General features: G+C 37.5%; 1 protein-coding gene across 5 annotated transcripts in view; it reads right to left on the minus strand.

Annotated features, from left to right (window-relative positions):
• Nucleotides 1–17,935, minus strand: part of LOC143344877 (neuronal calcium sensor 2) — a 103,836-nt gene that overhangs the window by 4,636 nt on the left and 81,265 nt on the right. For all 5 annotated transcript variants that reach the window (XM_076771431.1, XM_076771427.1, XM_076771430.1 and 2 more), the window contains 3 exons: nt 16,070–16,213; nt 9,074–9,202; nt 5,432–6,214 (listed from right to left, as the gene is read on the minus strand). In XM_076771431.1, the coding sequence (XP_076627546.1) occupies nt 6,038–6,214; nt 9,074–9,202; nt 16,070–16,213 (450 nt within the window). In that variant the 3' untranslated portion in view covers nt 5,432–6,037. The remainder of the gene's footprint in view (nt 1–5,431; nt 6,215–9,073; nt 9,203–16,069; nt 16,214–17,935) is intronic.

Below are 17,935 nucleotides of genomic sequence, written 5' to 3' on the forward strand. Positions count from 1 at the left end.
CAATTTCGATCAGAGCATAATATCAGACTAATAGCGTTAGACTTTTAAGATCGTTGGTTCGTGGTAGAGAATCGATGAAAGTTTCACACTTTCGAAAGAAATGCCTAAGAATTTACTTCGTAGACGTTTACGAGAGCGAGTTTTTGATGTATTATTCCTTTACGTTAGCGAATTACAGCGATGCCTCAAAAGACAGGCACCTTTTTTGTGTCTGGGGGCTGAGACTCAGCTTCGTACTTGGCATTGGACGATGAGAACGAACGGGATATTAATGAGAGCGACCGAGACAGACCAACGGCGAGCGACCCATGGTGTATCCGTGAAATTTTATCCAACGAAAATGAAAATTTATTTAAGTAAAAATTTTTATATTTCGGATTGTATTCCTACGAAAGTATCGCCAACGCACTGGCCAAAGTTTGCCGATTAAAACAAGTCCAAACACGGCCATATTCGAAGCATGTTTACTTATACACAATTTCAAATTTTATAGTGGGTACACCAATGCGTATAATTGAAAATGGTCAGAATACGGTCGTGTTTGGACTCATTTTTTTCGGGGAAGCCTCGCCAATCCATTGATAATATTGCCACGAAGATATAATTAAATATATATTCAAGTTTAATGAAATATCAATGATGTATATCGATGGGTCGCTCGAGCCGAGTGAACAGAATAAATAGTAGGGACGACTTCGTTTATCTTTAGTGAAATTTGTTTATATATCTGAAACAAGTTCCGATACAGACGCAATATGGTGCGTAGTTAGGGTTAAAAGCCGCTCAAGAGATTTGTATCCGTGAACAAGCACTGTCTTAACACGCGATAAGAATTTACGATTCGAGGAGAAGGGGGAGGGGGAGAGTAGAATGAGTGGCGTAGAAAAATATGAAATTGCATAAATTGCAGGAATAGCGTAAGTAGTTCGATTTCTCACTTGCACAGTAATTATCTTTACCGTTTTTTTTACCTTGTTTCGTCAAATTTTTGGTTCGAATTGACTTTTACCTTCACATGGTGCTCGCAGCAGGTTCTATAAAGTAATGTTATTTTATCGCGTAAAGCTACGCGCGAACAATAAGAATACCTATCGGAGAGCGTCTGGGGACTTTGTTCGTTGAATCCGGTTATCATTACAATAGCTTTACGTATCACGGTAGTTTGATTGTAACTATTGCAATTATTGCAAGACGCAAATGTATTTAGTTCTTTTTCTTCTTTTTCTTTTTTTAAATATAAAAACAATCCTTGCGACTTTGCACCGTTTTGCCATTGCTAACGTTTTATTGAATCCAACGAGGTATAAATGTTTTCGATAAAATATAGATGAAACGGGGTGACCTTGTCCGATTTTTGAAATGATTTTACGATTAACTATCATCGTTAGCGAAAGAATAAATACCAGAATGAAAAAAAGTACATTTTAAAAATGAAACAAGTGGTAATTTGTATTTTATTCACAGTGTATGAAGATATAGTGTGCAATGAGAATATTCCTGCGCGGTACCATTACTGTTGGCCTAGCAAAAGGATGAATAATGCCTCTGGGTCGCGCCACAGCGACATTTTAAAACAACAGAATCGCCTGGCCTCGACCTAGACAGACTTTATTTATTAGTTTCATGTCTGCGAGACGAAATGGAGCGCCTACCAATAGACGACGCTCTTTCTAAACTTCAGGTTATTTTTAATAACGCTGCAAGCGTGTAGGAAATCTCGACGCACGTGATTGGATATTTATTTTTTCGACAGATCAACGACAGACGCCAGTGGCGCGGTGCACCAATAAAAGATACTTTCTGTGAACTTTGTTTAACCGTAGGGGGTGCTAAGGCGGAGTCAAACATTTCGACGAATAAGACTCGTATTCCTTTCAGAATACAACATTTATCCATTTTTCATCTAAAATTTAAAGTTTTTCTTCTGTCATGGTAAAGTTTCCAAAAGTTTTCAAAACTTTACCATTATTTCTGATTCTTTGTTCTCTCAATTATGCACACTCGTTAACGATTTATAATAAACAAAAAAAACGGACAATGTCACCTCATTTTACACGGTATCAGAAATACTGTATAGAAATATTTCTTCCCAAAGCAAATGAAAATTTTGAAGAAAAGTAATTTCGATTTTTCAGAATAAACTTGATTACGAATTTTCAGAACGATTATTTTGTCTATACAGTAGCAATTGTCAATTTTTTCAATTAAATTCCACGAAATTTAAACAGCATTCTAAGATCGCAGTTTGAAAAGCAAACGTTTAAACTTCATCGTTTTGGTCGTTGATATTGAAAGGCGTTCGAAACAAAATTCTCCGTAGAATTGCAGAATTTCGAACGAGTGGCTCACGTCCCTGCGAAAAATGGACACGATTCCACGAGAAAACTCCGTAACATTTTCCTTCTTTTTTTGTTTGTAACGCGTGCAAGTTTCATCGTCGATCTCTCGATGGCTACGCGAGATCGTGGTGTAAGGCGAAAAAGATGCTTTCCTGTGACGCGTAAATGCACTTTAGGCTCGTTTTTAAGCTTCGTAAAATTCTCTCGTTTACGTTCATCGACTCCTTCAAAAGGAAACTTATTATTTCGATTGTCAATGCTGCACTTTCTATTCGAGAACAGTCGCGATGCTCTATCTTGCATTCTCCCTCAAAAGATTTATTGGAAATCGCGCGAAAGATTCCGAACCGTGTATCGGTTCAACGAGTAAAACGTAGAATGGTGGAGAAGTATCTCGGTAGTATGCGTTATGCGCGCCCATGTGACAGTATGTACTCATTAAAAAAACGAATAACAGTGCGAATATTATGTTTTCTCGGCTCCTTCGGTTCGTAATTATTATTTTCGCGAAGTTTCTTTGCACATCGAACGGAATGAAAAGGAGGCAGCGCAGTTTATTTTACTGATTCTCGTCTTTTTCGTCAAGAATTGCTTCGCGACGTACAATATCTATGGAAAAACGAACGTATTATGTCGATATTTTTAAAACAACATGACCGATTTACAAAACTGTAGCGAAAAAATATAGGTCTTCTTCCTCCTATACATTATATCCAATAATATATACACTTCGTCTTATATAATACATTTAATACGTGTGTGTCGCGCGCGCGCGCGTGTATGTGTACGTGTAATAATATCATGTCAATAAATAGAATACTTTCTCGTTTAAAATTGACTGAAATTATGGGTATGATCGAAGCACGCAAGAAGTGAAAAGAAGCGACGTGACGATTATTGCTTCGTTTTGCTTTTTTTCCATCAAGGGGGGGGAGGCAATGATATGTTCCTAGCCTAATGCATACAACTATACGTAGAACGGGAGCGTTTCTTTTTCTCGTTTACTTCGATTGCACAGATAGTTCCTTCTCGTATCGATATTATCGTTTACAAACCGTTCGAGAGGGTCTCAACGACACAGGACAGTCTAGCAGAGATTTATAAATTCATAAATTCTGAGTACTTCAACGACAATCTTCGCTCTCGAGAAGAGAAAAGAGCTTTTTCCGCTATATCGACCTAACAGTAATACGCGTTTGGTCGAATGTTATCACTAATATACACCGGATTTCCTTTTGCAAAGGACGTCGTGACTGATTTTGGTGGCTTTGCAAACGTCTAAATTTCTGTTCCATGCAACAACGGATAATATTCGCCAGCTTCAACAACAAAAATGGATGCTTCAGAACGAGATGCAGAAGGAACGAAGGCTAACGAACGTTTCGTTTTCCCTTTCCTCCGTTTTGTCTTAATTGTATTGTCCATTACTCGCGAACAGACACGTACAATCACTAGATACTCTATCTACAGTAATTTCCATTTACGTTTAAGCTATATTCGTGAGATTAGATATTGCCACACAACCGAAAGGACACGTGGATTCGTCGAATGACGGATTCGAGATGAACGAGACCACCAAAACATCGTTCTAAGACTATAGAGAGTAGCAGAACATTTGCGTGCGTATCGATAAGTTTATAGCAGAAATTACTAGACGCTGTAAAATCGTACTTAACGTTCCCGTATATTTTTGGCGAAAAAAGAAACACGAGCGAAGATTACTTTCGCGAACCGACGTCGAGCTACGGGGTACATTCAAAAGGACGATATCGCTGCTAGTCATCCATCAAATTCGAGAGTTTCGTAATCTTGTCTTCACCGTCGATTTTTAACATTCAAACATGCCTGCTTTACCTTCAAGCAATATACATAGGTACAACATTTATGAATACATGCTTTTCTGTTCGGGACTCTTTTGTCCCTTGCATTGTGCACCTACGCTAGGAGCGTCGAATCCGATTTGCAAAATGATCGTCGCGAACTTATGCACGCGGTGTACGTCATATTTTTACAATATAAATATAATATGATATACGCATGGCATTACATGCAGGGTGTTCGTTTGGAATCTTTCAATCCAAATATCTAGAAAACAACACATTTTTAGGGAAAATATAAGTTATTTGTTATTAGTTTTAAGAGGGAAATTATTTTATTCGTTTTTCATTTGTTGAAGGCTCTCAAGATTAAAATTTTTTTCTCGAAAGTGGGTAGGATTTCGGCGGTATGCGTATTCACCAAAAATGATTGTAATTGACCCCTGCAATCAAAAATAATTTTTTCAGAATGATTTGAAATTTTTCCCAGGGGTGGTCGAACACCCCGTACATAGATTCCCATTTAAAAAAACAACCCTTCAAATAACCTTCAAACCCTTCAACAAATAATATAAAGTGATTATATTTCCACCTTAAAACCAACTAACTTTAATATCTAACATCTTTCCCAAAAATGTATTGTTTTTCAGATATTTACATTCAAATTTTCCAACCGAACACCCCGTATATTTGTGTCCGTACATATAATGTCACGTATATACATATGTTTGCTGTGTAATCCATAATATGCATAGTATAATAGGTGTATATATTACATGACGTATATAATAAATTTATCGTATCAACCATAATAACACGACCATTGTGCAATCACGTAAGAAAGAGCGTCGCACGCGCGTCGTCCAACGAAAACGAAAACCGAAAGACGCCAAAGCGCAATGGGTGGGGCTAACGATACGCGGCGACCTGTGAAAACAACGTTTTCCGAGGGGTGGAAAATGAAAAACGAACCAGGGAACGCGTCAACGTGCGCGCTCTTTGCACACGCGTAAGACACAACGATGAAAAAGTTTGTACGTTTTAGGAAGAGGCGCGTCGTGCAATATAAAACTGTGTGTGTTCCTCGATCGAGAATCTCCCCTACCTATTTTTCGACAGTACCGTCTTGCGATTTCGTTGTGTTATTCATCACCCGCGAAACATCCTAGTACTTCGCCGTTGTTGTTCAAGTTCGAAACGAGCGTAACTGCCCCCGTTGTTCGATCTCGAAATATTGAAAAATCCCGTCGAATTACGTCTAGTAGTTACGTTTACCTTAAACATCAATCTTACGATACTTGTCGTAGCAGCGTCGTTGAACGTTGCCGATACAAATATCGACGTCGAAAGTTTCGCCCCGCCCCGTACAGCCACGCCGAAAGCTTCGATCGTCGATCATATCGCCTTTTATTTATTTATTTATTTTCCTTCGATATTCGAAGAACGTGTTCTGGTCTCCTTTCGTCGGATGTAAAACGTTCTAATAATCTTTCTACCCCCAAAAGCCGTCGAACGGTGTGCGTCTCTTCGTTTCACGTGTATCGTGCAGATCCCTCCGGGGATTCGATAACGAAAATTTTCTTCGATCACGCGATTCCGGGCGATCGTTTAACGAAAGCGAACGATGATTCTGTCCGTCACACTTTGTGTCTTGGGGGTAACTGTGTATGTGTTCAGACGGATCCTCGTTGAACCGTAACAACGACCGTATTTCGTGTGCGTAATCTCATGCTAAAAATCGTTCGAAACGTTAAGATACGGATGTCTCTGAGATTGTTTTATGGAGGAAGTTGTTCGGTTGCTTAGTATTTTTTTTGAACGTCTTTTCGTGGGCATCGTGGGGCTATCGTGAGAACGACGTTAATGCAAGACGCTCCGGAATTAGGGGGCCAGCATCTTTGAGAGTTCCTCGTCCTGGAGGCAACCCTTCAAAAATTCGTCTTGAGTAAGCTGACCGTCATTGTTCTCGTCCATCTTTGCGAAGATGTTCTTTGCTCTTTCCTCCGCGCTGTCCGCCGGCCTGTTACTAGAACACGCTCCGAGCATGTCGTATATTGCCTGCGAACAGAAAACGGGGCACGATTACAATTTTAAATCCGTCTTTTTACTGTTTACTATCCACGCTCGCGCCAGGTGAATGAACTCGCGCGAGAAAACAAACCCTATCCCCGGAACTAGCCACCGCATCGACTTGAACGACTTTAGAATTTTGCCTGCCTCTGCTATTGAATATGTTACAGAGCATCTTGTGAAACGTCTGACATATACGAGACTAATCTACTTGCGCGTACGGAATGTACGAATTGCTATTAGGATCACTAATGTTCAACCGATTATATCTATGATATTTCACCCTGCAATACTACACCCTTGCATTATCTCGTTAACACTGTACTGGAGAATTATATATCATAATGAACATGAGTAAAGGTAGAGTTATTTCAATCGCATGAAATTATTATCAACTTATTGTAAATATTGAATAACATAGTTTGCTATTTTAGACAACAATAAATAAGTACAAGAATTTTTCAATGCAATTATTAATAAGTTTTAATTTGAATCTTCTCGTTCCTTCTGTTTTCTCGAAAGAAAGAACATTGATTCCTTTTAACATTTAATTCGCCCGATAATCATTCGATACACTGAACAATGTTTCCCTTTATTATACGTTTTAATAAATTCATACGACCCAATACGACGGTATTCATTGATTACAGGTACGGGTTAATTCTGAATAGAATCAAACGCATCGCTCTGTTCCAGTGATATAATCGGCAAAATCATTCCATGCATCATAAATATCAATATTATCTCTTTGAACTCGTGACATCGGATTAATCGAGTTTCGGTTTACGTGGAACCCGGATTAAGCGAAGCATCGAACGATGAAATTCCATCGTACTAATAAGAACACATTATTCAATAATAATATTTCGATTTTAAATTACCACAATCCTACTTTCCCGGTAATAAAAAGAAACATTGTTTTATTATATCAAGTTAAATTTCCATTCTCGTACGTCAAAATTAAACTGTCGTATAAAATATTTATAAAAGTCGGCGATTTTATATTGCATAAATTGTTCTTACGCCCCGGATCTCACCGTGTCTCGATCATGGAATATATTTTGTCCCTCGCAAAGGGGGAAAAATTTGATAGTCCTATGCGGTCGGAGAAAAATGCAACTTCGCTGTTCCGACGTGCGATGCATGCAACCGAACATTGTCATGCGAAAGGATGGGTGTCTGTTAATACATTCGGGTTGGTTTTGGATCAATTTCAACTTGTTGACAGTATGATATGGCTGTTACTGTTTGATCCACGTTTCAAAAGGGTTAATGAATTATGCATTTCATAGACCACCATCGGCCAGACCTGTTTTTGATCGCGATGATGTTTTTGGCGCATATTTGGGAGCCTCGTCAACACCCCAACCATTGTCCAAATAATTTTCGATAATAATACAATTATTATTTTTCGTCCCAACACACAATAGGCGTGATTATATTAAATACTGCTGACACTGTAGAAATTTACGCAACAGTAACTTTGACGAATTTTCTAAATTAACGAATTCATGTACATTTCCTTTTCGTATCGAACGAAAATGTAATCATAAAGACACAACGAGTATTATTTAAAAGTGTCGTTGTCAATCTTAATATTATAGGAATCGTACAAATTAAAAAAAATAGTTTTAATATCGAGTAACTAACTCCTGAGATATTTTTCCATCCAGCTTGAAAAAATGTGGTTTAAAAAGAAGAAAAACATTTTAAAGTTTCAGGTAGTAATAAGAGATACTTACAGCTGTCCGTAATTAATCTGCTATTCCAGCCCTACGAGAGACTAAACGCTTCATCGTTAAGTATCTCCGTCTTCCGACGGTTTCACTAAAGCCAGTTATTATACTACAGTCAAGTGTATTTTTTTTACAAATAGACGCAACAACCCTCCAATAAAAGTGCTGTACACACTTGCATACTTGACTCGTGCTCGGACGAAAGTTCTACATTTTCATTAATATTTCAAATTCCGAAGTCTAAAAGCGTGGAAAATATTCTCAAGATTTCAAACTTTCAAGGAGGACTTTTTTTTTACCTTAGAATATTCAAGGAGAATATTCAAATAAATGTTTCCCTTTTTTGTTTAATTTGGAGCTTATGGAGCTTATGGATAATTTGGATGTTGAACAAGGGGCATAAAAACAATGAAAAAAGCTCATATAAAACCTGTTATAAATCTTATTACAAGCTATTTTTATAGCAGTTGGACAATTCTCGAACGAATTCCCAACAAATGGATTGGATGCAGGGATTATCGTGCATTAGTTAGCCTTCTCGCTCCCGAGACTTAAATCTATTGGATTTGTACTCCCGAGGCCACTCGAAAACAATCGTTTATTCAACGCCCATTGTCAATGCTGAAACACTTTGTTAATGTATACAGAAGGCTGCCAATGAGTCCGACAAACACCTGGAACTTTTGAAAGATTCAGAAACTCTATTACACGACGACTGGCAGCGTTGCATTCAAGCTGCAGGCGGCCATTTTGAACGCTTTCTGCAAACTGAAAGCTTTGTAAACTTGGAAACGTAATATAAATGTGCTCTATTTCGACATAAATAAATACACATGATGTTATATTCAACTTTTGCAACACTGTAAATAATATTGTCCAGCAAAAATATCAAATAGTTTAACGTACGTTTATATGAACTTTTTTTATCGCCTCTATGGCATTTATCTATTCGTCTCTAATAATTTTTACTAGTATCAAAATTCGTTGCCACATAAGCTCGATGGAAGTTGCTTAAAAATAGTCTAAGAATAAATATAAACGAAAAGTTAGAAATTTTAAAAAAGTTTCTTGATAAAATTCTATTCTATGGTAATACTTCAATACACGGTACCTGTACGATCTTCGTCATTTCTTGAATATCGATGACACCGTTTCCATCGACATCGTACATACGGAAAGCCCATTTCAATTTCTCTTCCGGCGTTCCGCTGGATGTTACGTCGATAGCTAACAGAAACTCCTGCAACAAAAGATCACGGTTGAACTTTAATAACGTAGATACGGTCAATAGTATTTTTATTCCTGCGCAACAAAAGAACTCGATTCTTATCTGGAACCTAACGCAGAGCTTATACAGGAGCACAGCTTTGCCGGAGATTTGCTGCAGGTTTGATCTACAGTCTCCCTCGCAAAGACGAGAACAGCGAGGCAAACCTTCGCCTGTACGTTGCTACTAAATATATCAACAACTCATTCTATTCCAACACAATGGAACTTTGCTACGAAATGCTCTAGATATTACAAATTGGACAGAAACATTGATCTACTAAACATATCAACAATTCTATTCCAGTACAATGCAACATTGACCTATTCGTTTCCTATTTTTTATATTGTAAGACTTTTAGATTTCCACGATAAATGTGAAGCTCTCTGGATCAATCTTCACATTTATCATGTATCAGTCACGAAATTCTACACATCTGTCGATAAAAAAACATTCGTTGAAGAAAAAGACAACAAACGAAAGAGAATTCAAACGAGACAAATTATTCACCTATTTTGCAAACGATAATAATTAATTATCTGTCCTAACTTCTCGAGTAGCATCACTGTTGACGAGCATAGTTCGTCAGACACTGTTTCCAAGCCAGATAGGACGCTTAGTTAACGTTTTATAGCCATTCGAGTCGATCACTTTCGCATTCGCCACAAAAAGGTGCTCTTTCACCGGGGCGACGTCCCACAAATCGATCGTCGCGATGGCAAAATTGCACGAATTGGACTCTCCAATGGATTCCTCGACCACCCTATTCTCTGAACTTCGCTCTTTGTAATTTCTTTCTGTCGAAGAGCTTAAAAATTTAGCTCTAACGACTACGCAGAGTTCGACGAAATCTATTTTTCCCCGACTAACAAAATTGGAAACTCGCTGGGATCAAGTGTACTGCTTGTGAAGACTACGTTGAGAAAGAATATTGTTTAAAAAGAAATTTAACTTGCTTTTTAAGCTGATTAAATTATTATTATTTCCTGATAAAGTATCGATATGTTATTTAGATGCTGTCACATATTAAAAAGGGATAGTCTACCTTGAGAACACTCAAAACCAAGAATTTAAATTTTATTTTATTTTTTCCAGTTTTGGATTTTCCCATTTTGTTCCGCTAGCATAGTAAATGGCCCTATTGAATGTGAATGAGCCGGAAGAAGGCTCTTCTATACCCAGGCACTTGACCTATACCAGCTTACTCCTCCCTACTTCGGGTATTGGGATTGAGATACACCCAATCAGAGCATCCACACTTGCAGTATGAACTTTCACCACACCCAGAGAAGCCTGGTACAGTGGACGAAGTTTCTGTAAAAACACCATCATCTACTGCCAAAAGTTCATTTATTTTATAAATATATCACACACCAAGTGGCTAACTAAAGCTTAAATTCACTAGAAAATTTAGATTAGACATTAAAGTGTTGTAGATTTTTTTATTTATTTATTCTATGGATTACAACTCATTAGTGCAGAAGAGAAAATATTATATTTTTACTAATTATACATTGAAAAAACCCTGATTTTTGAATAAGAAAATTTTAATTCAGTAAAATACGAGCGAAACCAAATCGAGAATTATACATTGCAAAAATAGTTTAGTTTTCATGGACAATTTGAGGGTTTGGTCTTGGCATTAAACGTGATAACATTATTATGAAAATTCTTGTCATATTTGATCAAGTTTCTTCTAGAAACATCGTCCACCTTCTTGGCTTCTATAATATCTGCATAAACAGATTGATTAACTGTGACTCACTCAACAAGCCGAAGCTCTATCACTGCCATCGCGATGATTCAATCGACCGACTAAGGGGACTGAAGACTAAGCACCCTGTCAACCCTAAAGCTTAAGAGAAACTGGGGAATACTCAATCCTATCAACCTCTTCTGCCAACCTTAAGGTTACCGGATATAAGCCATGGCGAGGCTTCCGTAGCACCAGCGAACCACTTCCAATCAAGTTATCCTATAGTTCTTAGAACTGGTCAACTAACTAAGCGCCTGAGGCATGAGTGGATGCTACTTTCCAACAATCACCGCCTCCCAAAATGACCGACCTACGGAGATACACGATCCTCTACCGTCACCTACGAACTTGCAATCGCCACTGGCACACGCAGAACATGACTAAGGGAAGGATTCGCCTAATCAAATCTTTAAAAACCGCCACGAACAATTAAACTATATTCTATTTTATTTTAATTTCTTGCAAGTTAATTTAAATTTCTAAATTGAAATACTTCTGTGATTACTTGATACAATATTACTTACGAAGATTCCTTTTTTTAAATTAGTTTCTAAGGTACGAGAAAAACAAGTCTCGTGAAACGAGCATGCGTTTTCTTTGAAACATCGTAATAACAGTGTCTGGAATTTAAAAAATTCCGCGTGTCGTACGACGGACAATACATTCGAAAATGATAATATTGTTGAAGTTTGAATTTTCAAACGAGCCGGAAACAATGACACCACCGATATCGCGCACGCTACGAGTAAGATCGATACCATGATGTTTGCTCGCGTTTAATATACGATGAGAATATTTCACTTTAAAGCTCATTATTCACTGCAAAGCTTGTTTTATTCACAACAATTAATTTCGATTTGACGTACAGTACAGTAAAATGGCATAAACATTTAAAATAAATATCGATGGATTTTGTAAATAAATTTGGATTCCTATAATTTGTGATGCACACGATAAAGCCTCTTTGCACGTTTCGAATTTGCAAAACTGTACAAAGATTAATTAAACTTGGTATTTTTTCAGACGCGACACAAAACAATCGTTAACATTTAAATCATTATCCATGATTGATCAATGAAATCTGAAGTTTTGGTAGAAAGAGAATGAAAATCCTTTGCAGTGTACAGATTGCTCAGACATATGAAAGTAAAAAGTAATATGACCGTAAATACTGCAGGACAGTGACTTTTAGGAACCCAGGGGTTCCTTTCACCGTCAGGTATACAGGAGACTTTTGAGTATCCTCGTCAGAGGTAGAGTTTGATAAAACTAGGTCGCTTGACATGTAAGGTAGACAAACGACGAGGGTTTTATAGAAGGAGTCGATGGCAAGCCGGCTCTTTGCACTTCCTGACCTCTGAAGTGTCTCCACTTCTCATATTGACCCTACCGACGTGCTGGCCCCTCTGGCCAACTTCTGCCATCAGTTAGCACCACTACTTGCGCCGCTGCTACTGCTCTTCCTAAAGACTTTTGGAATACGTGAAACGAACTGCATTACTGTCGGAAGTGTGCCCGTAAATGGAACGCAACAAAAGAAGCCAGGATTCTTGACACACGATATTTTTCTATGTCACAAACTTCTAAGGTAATATTACGTCGAGCGACTTCGACGTCTTGGAACGCGTGTCCTGTATCTATGAGCACGAGCTTACAGAAGAAGTAAAGAGCGAAATGAAAGAAATGAGTTTTCCTGTTTTTAGTGTAAAGCAAAACGGACAGTAATGTAATTCCATGCATTTAAAATATGACTGATAAATAGAGAGTTAAATAACCTGAGATTAAAGTAAAGAATAGGCATCTTCAAAATTGTATATTTCAGATTTTAAAATTAGTAGAGAAATGTTGAATATATGATTACATGGAAAATAAAATAATAAATCGTTTGACGTATTAACAATGAGTCAGGTGCGCAGGAAGTGTTGCTACGCCGTAACGCATGCGCACAGCTCGTAGGACTAACTTGCACCATATTGACTTATTTTGTAATTTCAGATTGTACATGGTAACAAATCAATACAACATATCTTTATCCAATTTTAATATTTTGTTCGTGCCCAATTCATTCCATTAATTTAAATATTCATTTTTCACTACCATCACTGTCATAGATTTATACCACTTTCGGAATGAAAGGTTCCCACGCGTCTGGACCGAAACGTCACATAATGTCCTATTTTGCAAAATGTATTAAAATATATCATTCCAGCGCCCACTAGACTACAAAATCACCCACTTTGGGGAATCATTGCTTTGGACGTTTCTGCCCGCTCGATGACAAATGCATGACTCTCGGCCAGCACTTTGTTCGGTAACCCTGTCTATCACAATGCATTTGTTTATATACAATTCTCCATTTCTGTCCGTCTCGACTATCCTTTCGACTCAGCTAATCTAGTAAATTCATTCTTTCGACGAAGATATATACAATTGGGACTTCTTGAACTCTTAAAGAGTATTTTTTATAAAAAAATATTCACAATTAAATTTTCCAAAGATAATATAACAACATAGAATATTGGTAGATAGACATAGATCGATCGATTTGAAAGTGACTTACTTTCAAAGAAGGTTAAACTGGTATTTTCATTTTGGAGTATAGTTTTTTGAATATTTAAAATTTAAAATAAAAATTAATCGCCTTGGAATTTTAAATCTTACTTTTCAACTTACATATTATGTTATTCTATGCAAAAGAAATAAGTTGAATGCGATTGAATACGATTTGCCTGCCGCGTCTGACCATTATTGGCCATTTCTACTTGTTCTGGTATCAATATCGTAACCCATAAATTTGCAAAGTCGATATTTTCGAAAAGAAATTTATTCCGATATTTTTGACGTACAATCGTTTCTCTTCCCGTAACAATGAAACTTGGATCCTACTCGACGAAAACAAGATGACCTCCTCTCTAATTTCGCGCGATCAACGTCGAATTATAATTTCAAGTCCGACAGCGAGTGCAAAAAGTGATCGATTCGATGTGGAATGACTATACGTGCCACGGTCGTTCAAGGATAATTTTAATATTCAACAGCATGCAAATTATTATTAATAAAAGCTGAAAGGGAAGTTACCGGGTGCCCGTAGTTATCCACGAAATTATTCTGAATATATTTCTTGTCACGGACATGACGCCAACGAAGGGAAAATCTGTTTCGAAATTCGACGTCACGTGCTCGAAACGTCACGCGAATGAATATTTCCAACCGTCGAATCGTGATTGCGAATGAGCTTCAATTAGCGATTCGCCTTAAATCAGAAGTACAAACAGAGCCCTCGGGAGGGCTCGCGCAGAGAGCCATGGATTTATCAAGCTTATTCGAAGCAAATATTGGACAGCACAATCGTGGATCGTACAGTGCTACATATGTATTATACGTTTAGCAAGGCATATTGTGCTCGCAACAATAGACGGACAGTTCCACGTCGTCCTTTACACTTGAATAGAATGTGATGAACACGCGATAAATATGCTTGGTATTCATAGAAACACTTTCTACTACATGGTGTACGGATGCTTTTGTTGCACAGAGCGTTACAAACTTCGTGAAAAGTGGTGGATGGTGGATTGGATACGATGGAATTTATTTTTAAACCGATTCTTTCCTATTCACAAAATATTTCTCGTGGCACATGAAGATGCATTGTTGCTAATCGAGATATGCTCTCGATAATATAATCGTGGGTATATTGTAGTGTACTATGTGTGCATCTCTATTGCTAGCAATTGGAGAGTTCAGGAGATAATCGATCATAGTCCATTCTTTTAATAGATATCCATCATTTAATAGAATTATATTTCTACTTTAATTTCATTTTCCCATTTCTCGAAAAGTTAAGTAATAAGACTTTCAAACGATAAAATTTTTAATCCCCAAGTACCAACAAGTACCCACGAGTACCAACGTTTAAATTCCCGGATAGTATAAACGTGATTTTTTAAGGAAAGAAAAATAAGTACAGGTGTGCCATAAATCGAGGCGTAAAAAGCTAGTAAATGTTTACAATGTATTTTACCGTTAGTTGCGCAAATCCCAACGAATGAAGAAAGGAAGGTGCATCGGTTGTATTTACCTAAATTACTTTTGAGGTCAGGCAGTATAAAAGAGTTACAACAAAAAGCGGGTTTATTTCGCGGAATTTGGGTCAGTTCCTCCTCTCGCCACAATACGCCGACGAATCATTCGCAACTTATTATTATTAGGGTGGCCCAGAAAATACAGCTCGCGGTTTTAGTCACTTTGTTTCTTCTTATTTTTAAACCGCCCCGCTGAATAGAGAGAGAAAAAAAGAAACTTCCTCGTACATTGTTAAAGGGCTCTTTCCGTACCGATTCTAGAAATACGTCTCGCATAAATTTGACTTGGAAAGAAATTGAAAGTTCTGGGTACTTGCGTGCCATTGTTATAATTAAAAGTATATAAATACTTTTGAATTGGTACTATCTTATTCGAGGTTCTTTTTTTTCATGAATGGTTCTGAGAATACATTTTTTGGTTTTCCTCGATACTCGAAAAAGAAACAAAAGTACAAACACATAGGTGGCTTTGCAGATTTATTTGTATGGTATATTTTCGGGAGTATTCTAATATTATTTGTGCCAGACCGCCACCGGAATTGGAACCACCACTTACCAGAGAAGATGCGACCCCTAAAATCCAATAATTTCACAGTAGCCTTTGGCCGAACATTTCGACTCGTTACTCCCGTTGTAGTATGTAAATTCAGTTGGCATGGAGGATGTGTCGCGAACTCAATCTCAGCAAGCACCGACCATACAAATTCACAATTTCGTTTTCTGTTCAAATTCTCCTCGACCATTCCCGGAATATACGAGAAATTCTCTGCTATTCGAAAAATTCATTTTTGCTCGCATCGATTAATTTAAAAAATATCTATTCGTGTGATTTCGATGAGAAATTATTACAAAAATATACATGGTCTAGTTATAAATTTTACCACAAATATGTTATCGTTAATATCGTAACAACCGGATGTTTTCACTCACTATCTAAAATCGAATAAAGTTTCGCCGTATCTCTAGATGGTGCACGAGTTAACCGAGAGGAATTTGTCTTACCTTGAAGTCGATGTAGCCATTTTTGTCCATGTCGAATGTACGGAAGACATGATCGCAGAATTCCTCCGCGTTGCCAGACGGGAAGAACATTTTGTACATGTCGACAAATTTTGCTGGCGTTAACCGACCGTTCGGGCAGTCTTGCTGCAACATTAAAAAGCAAAAACGTTCTTGAAATTACGTAGAAACATTCATGGTGAATTTTTAAATTATTAGGAAGGATTATTTTCAAGAATTCTTGAAAAATAATTTCTTCGATACAAAATCAATGTCATTTTGAGTTATTTAAATGTCACCACCTATTTTAGACTTTACTTTTGTGGAAAATTATTTTATTTATTTATTTAGATATAAATTCTTATTTTTTAAATAAATTTGAAACAAAAGACTATCCCACAAAATGGTTTGAGTAGAAAATTCCGAAAGAAACGCCTTTTTATCGTGGTTTTTAAAGTAGAAATCTCCATCGAGGGAAACAGTCGCACCTCGACTTCTTATCTGCCACAAACTACGTTTACTGTCATAAATTTTAAAGTGCTGGCGTGAAATGACCGGTACGCTAAATTTATGGGGGTGGAGGCATAGTCTGTTCGCTTTCACCCTCCGGTGGCCACGCCGTTTGGGATCTCACGCCCAGCCGCCTCTGTGCACGAGATACCAGCAACATGAAATTTTAATTTGATTGTTAACTTGTCGAGAAAGATGCAGATTAGTTGCTTCCTTTCTCAATTTTGAACGTTTACCTTCTTTAACGCGTTGATCGACCGTTTATGGCCGACAGCACTTTTCACTCAGGAGCTAAAATAAAAATTCTCATACTATAATGTCGAGAAAAATGTAAAAAATAAAGTAATACTTTTCCTCGTCGGAATTCAAAATTTATGTCTTTCAACGGTGACACTCGTTAGGCGGAATATTCTAGTAAATATAAATATACAAAGATTATAGATAGAATAATTAATGAAGTTTCTAAATTAAATTTAACATGTTTTGAGCTCCATCAGTTAATTCCAAATTCTTGCTGCCTAAATATCTTTCCAGATCATCGCTTCTAACCCTCTCATTTGCTGCCATCCGTGGAAACAGGGTCTGATAGCTCTGGCAGTGAAGAGGGAGAGTAAGTGCATGGGGGAATAGAGGGATGTAACGATAATGCCTACTCTGTACAGGATGTACACGATCGTGCTAGCAGAGCGGCTGATGGAGAACATAGACGACTACGAGTACACGTCATAAAGATCACGAACACAAATTAGAAGACACTACTTAAAACTGGCACTGTTCCTGAAATGGGAGCTTTGTAGAGGGTTGTCTCCACCCTCAAATATAATAATTCGTATCTTACTTAAAGTATCTTTTACATTTTTGCATATTAAGTGTATTCTGTAATTTTTTGAGAATTAAAATTTCCCAGAAATGCACAAACATCCAAAGTCTAATTACGACAATTAAAGTTGCGAAAATTCCTATTTGCCTAAAATAATCTTGCTAGGCAGGAGCAAAGAGCCAATGCAAACGCTCGTGTATCGTGTCTACGAGGATAGAAAGCGTATGAGGGGGATGAAATAGAGTAAAGGTGAAAGGGTGGGAGATAGGTGAAAGCTTTTTGGGCGGTTAGAGACGAGGCAAGGGTGCCCAATAAGCCCTTATCTATGCAATATAGCGGATATAGAAGAGGTGAGAAAGGGGAAGATCGGGTAGAGCAAGATTAGGCGAGGGTAAGGTACACAGGGTAAACCATGTAAATTGACACGATCTGTTCCCTCGGGAACTACTGCAATATCAATATAATTTTAGTTAGTATTGTGATAGAGAACAAACTCAGATTGAGACGAGAATTGATCACACATTTGTCAAAATAGAAAG

The sequence above is a fragment of the Colletes latitarsis genome, chromosome 8, assembly GCF_051014445.1.
Source record: "Colletes latitarsis isolate SP2378_abdomen chromosome 8, iyColLati1, whole genome shotgun sequence".
Taxonomy (NCBI): Eukaryota; Metazoa; Arthropoda; class Insecta; order Hymenoptera; family Colletidae; genus Colletes; species Colletes latitarsis.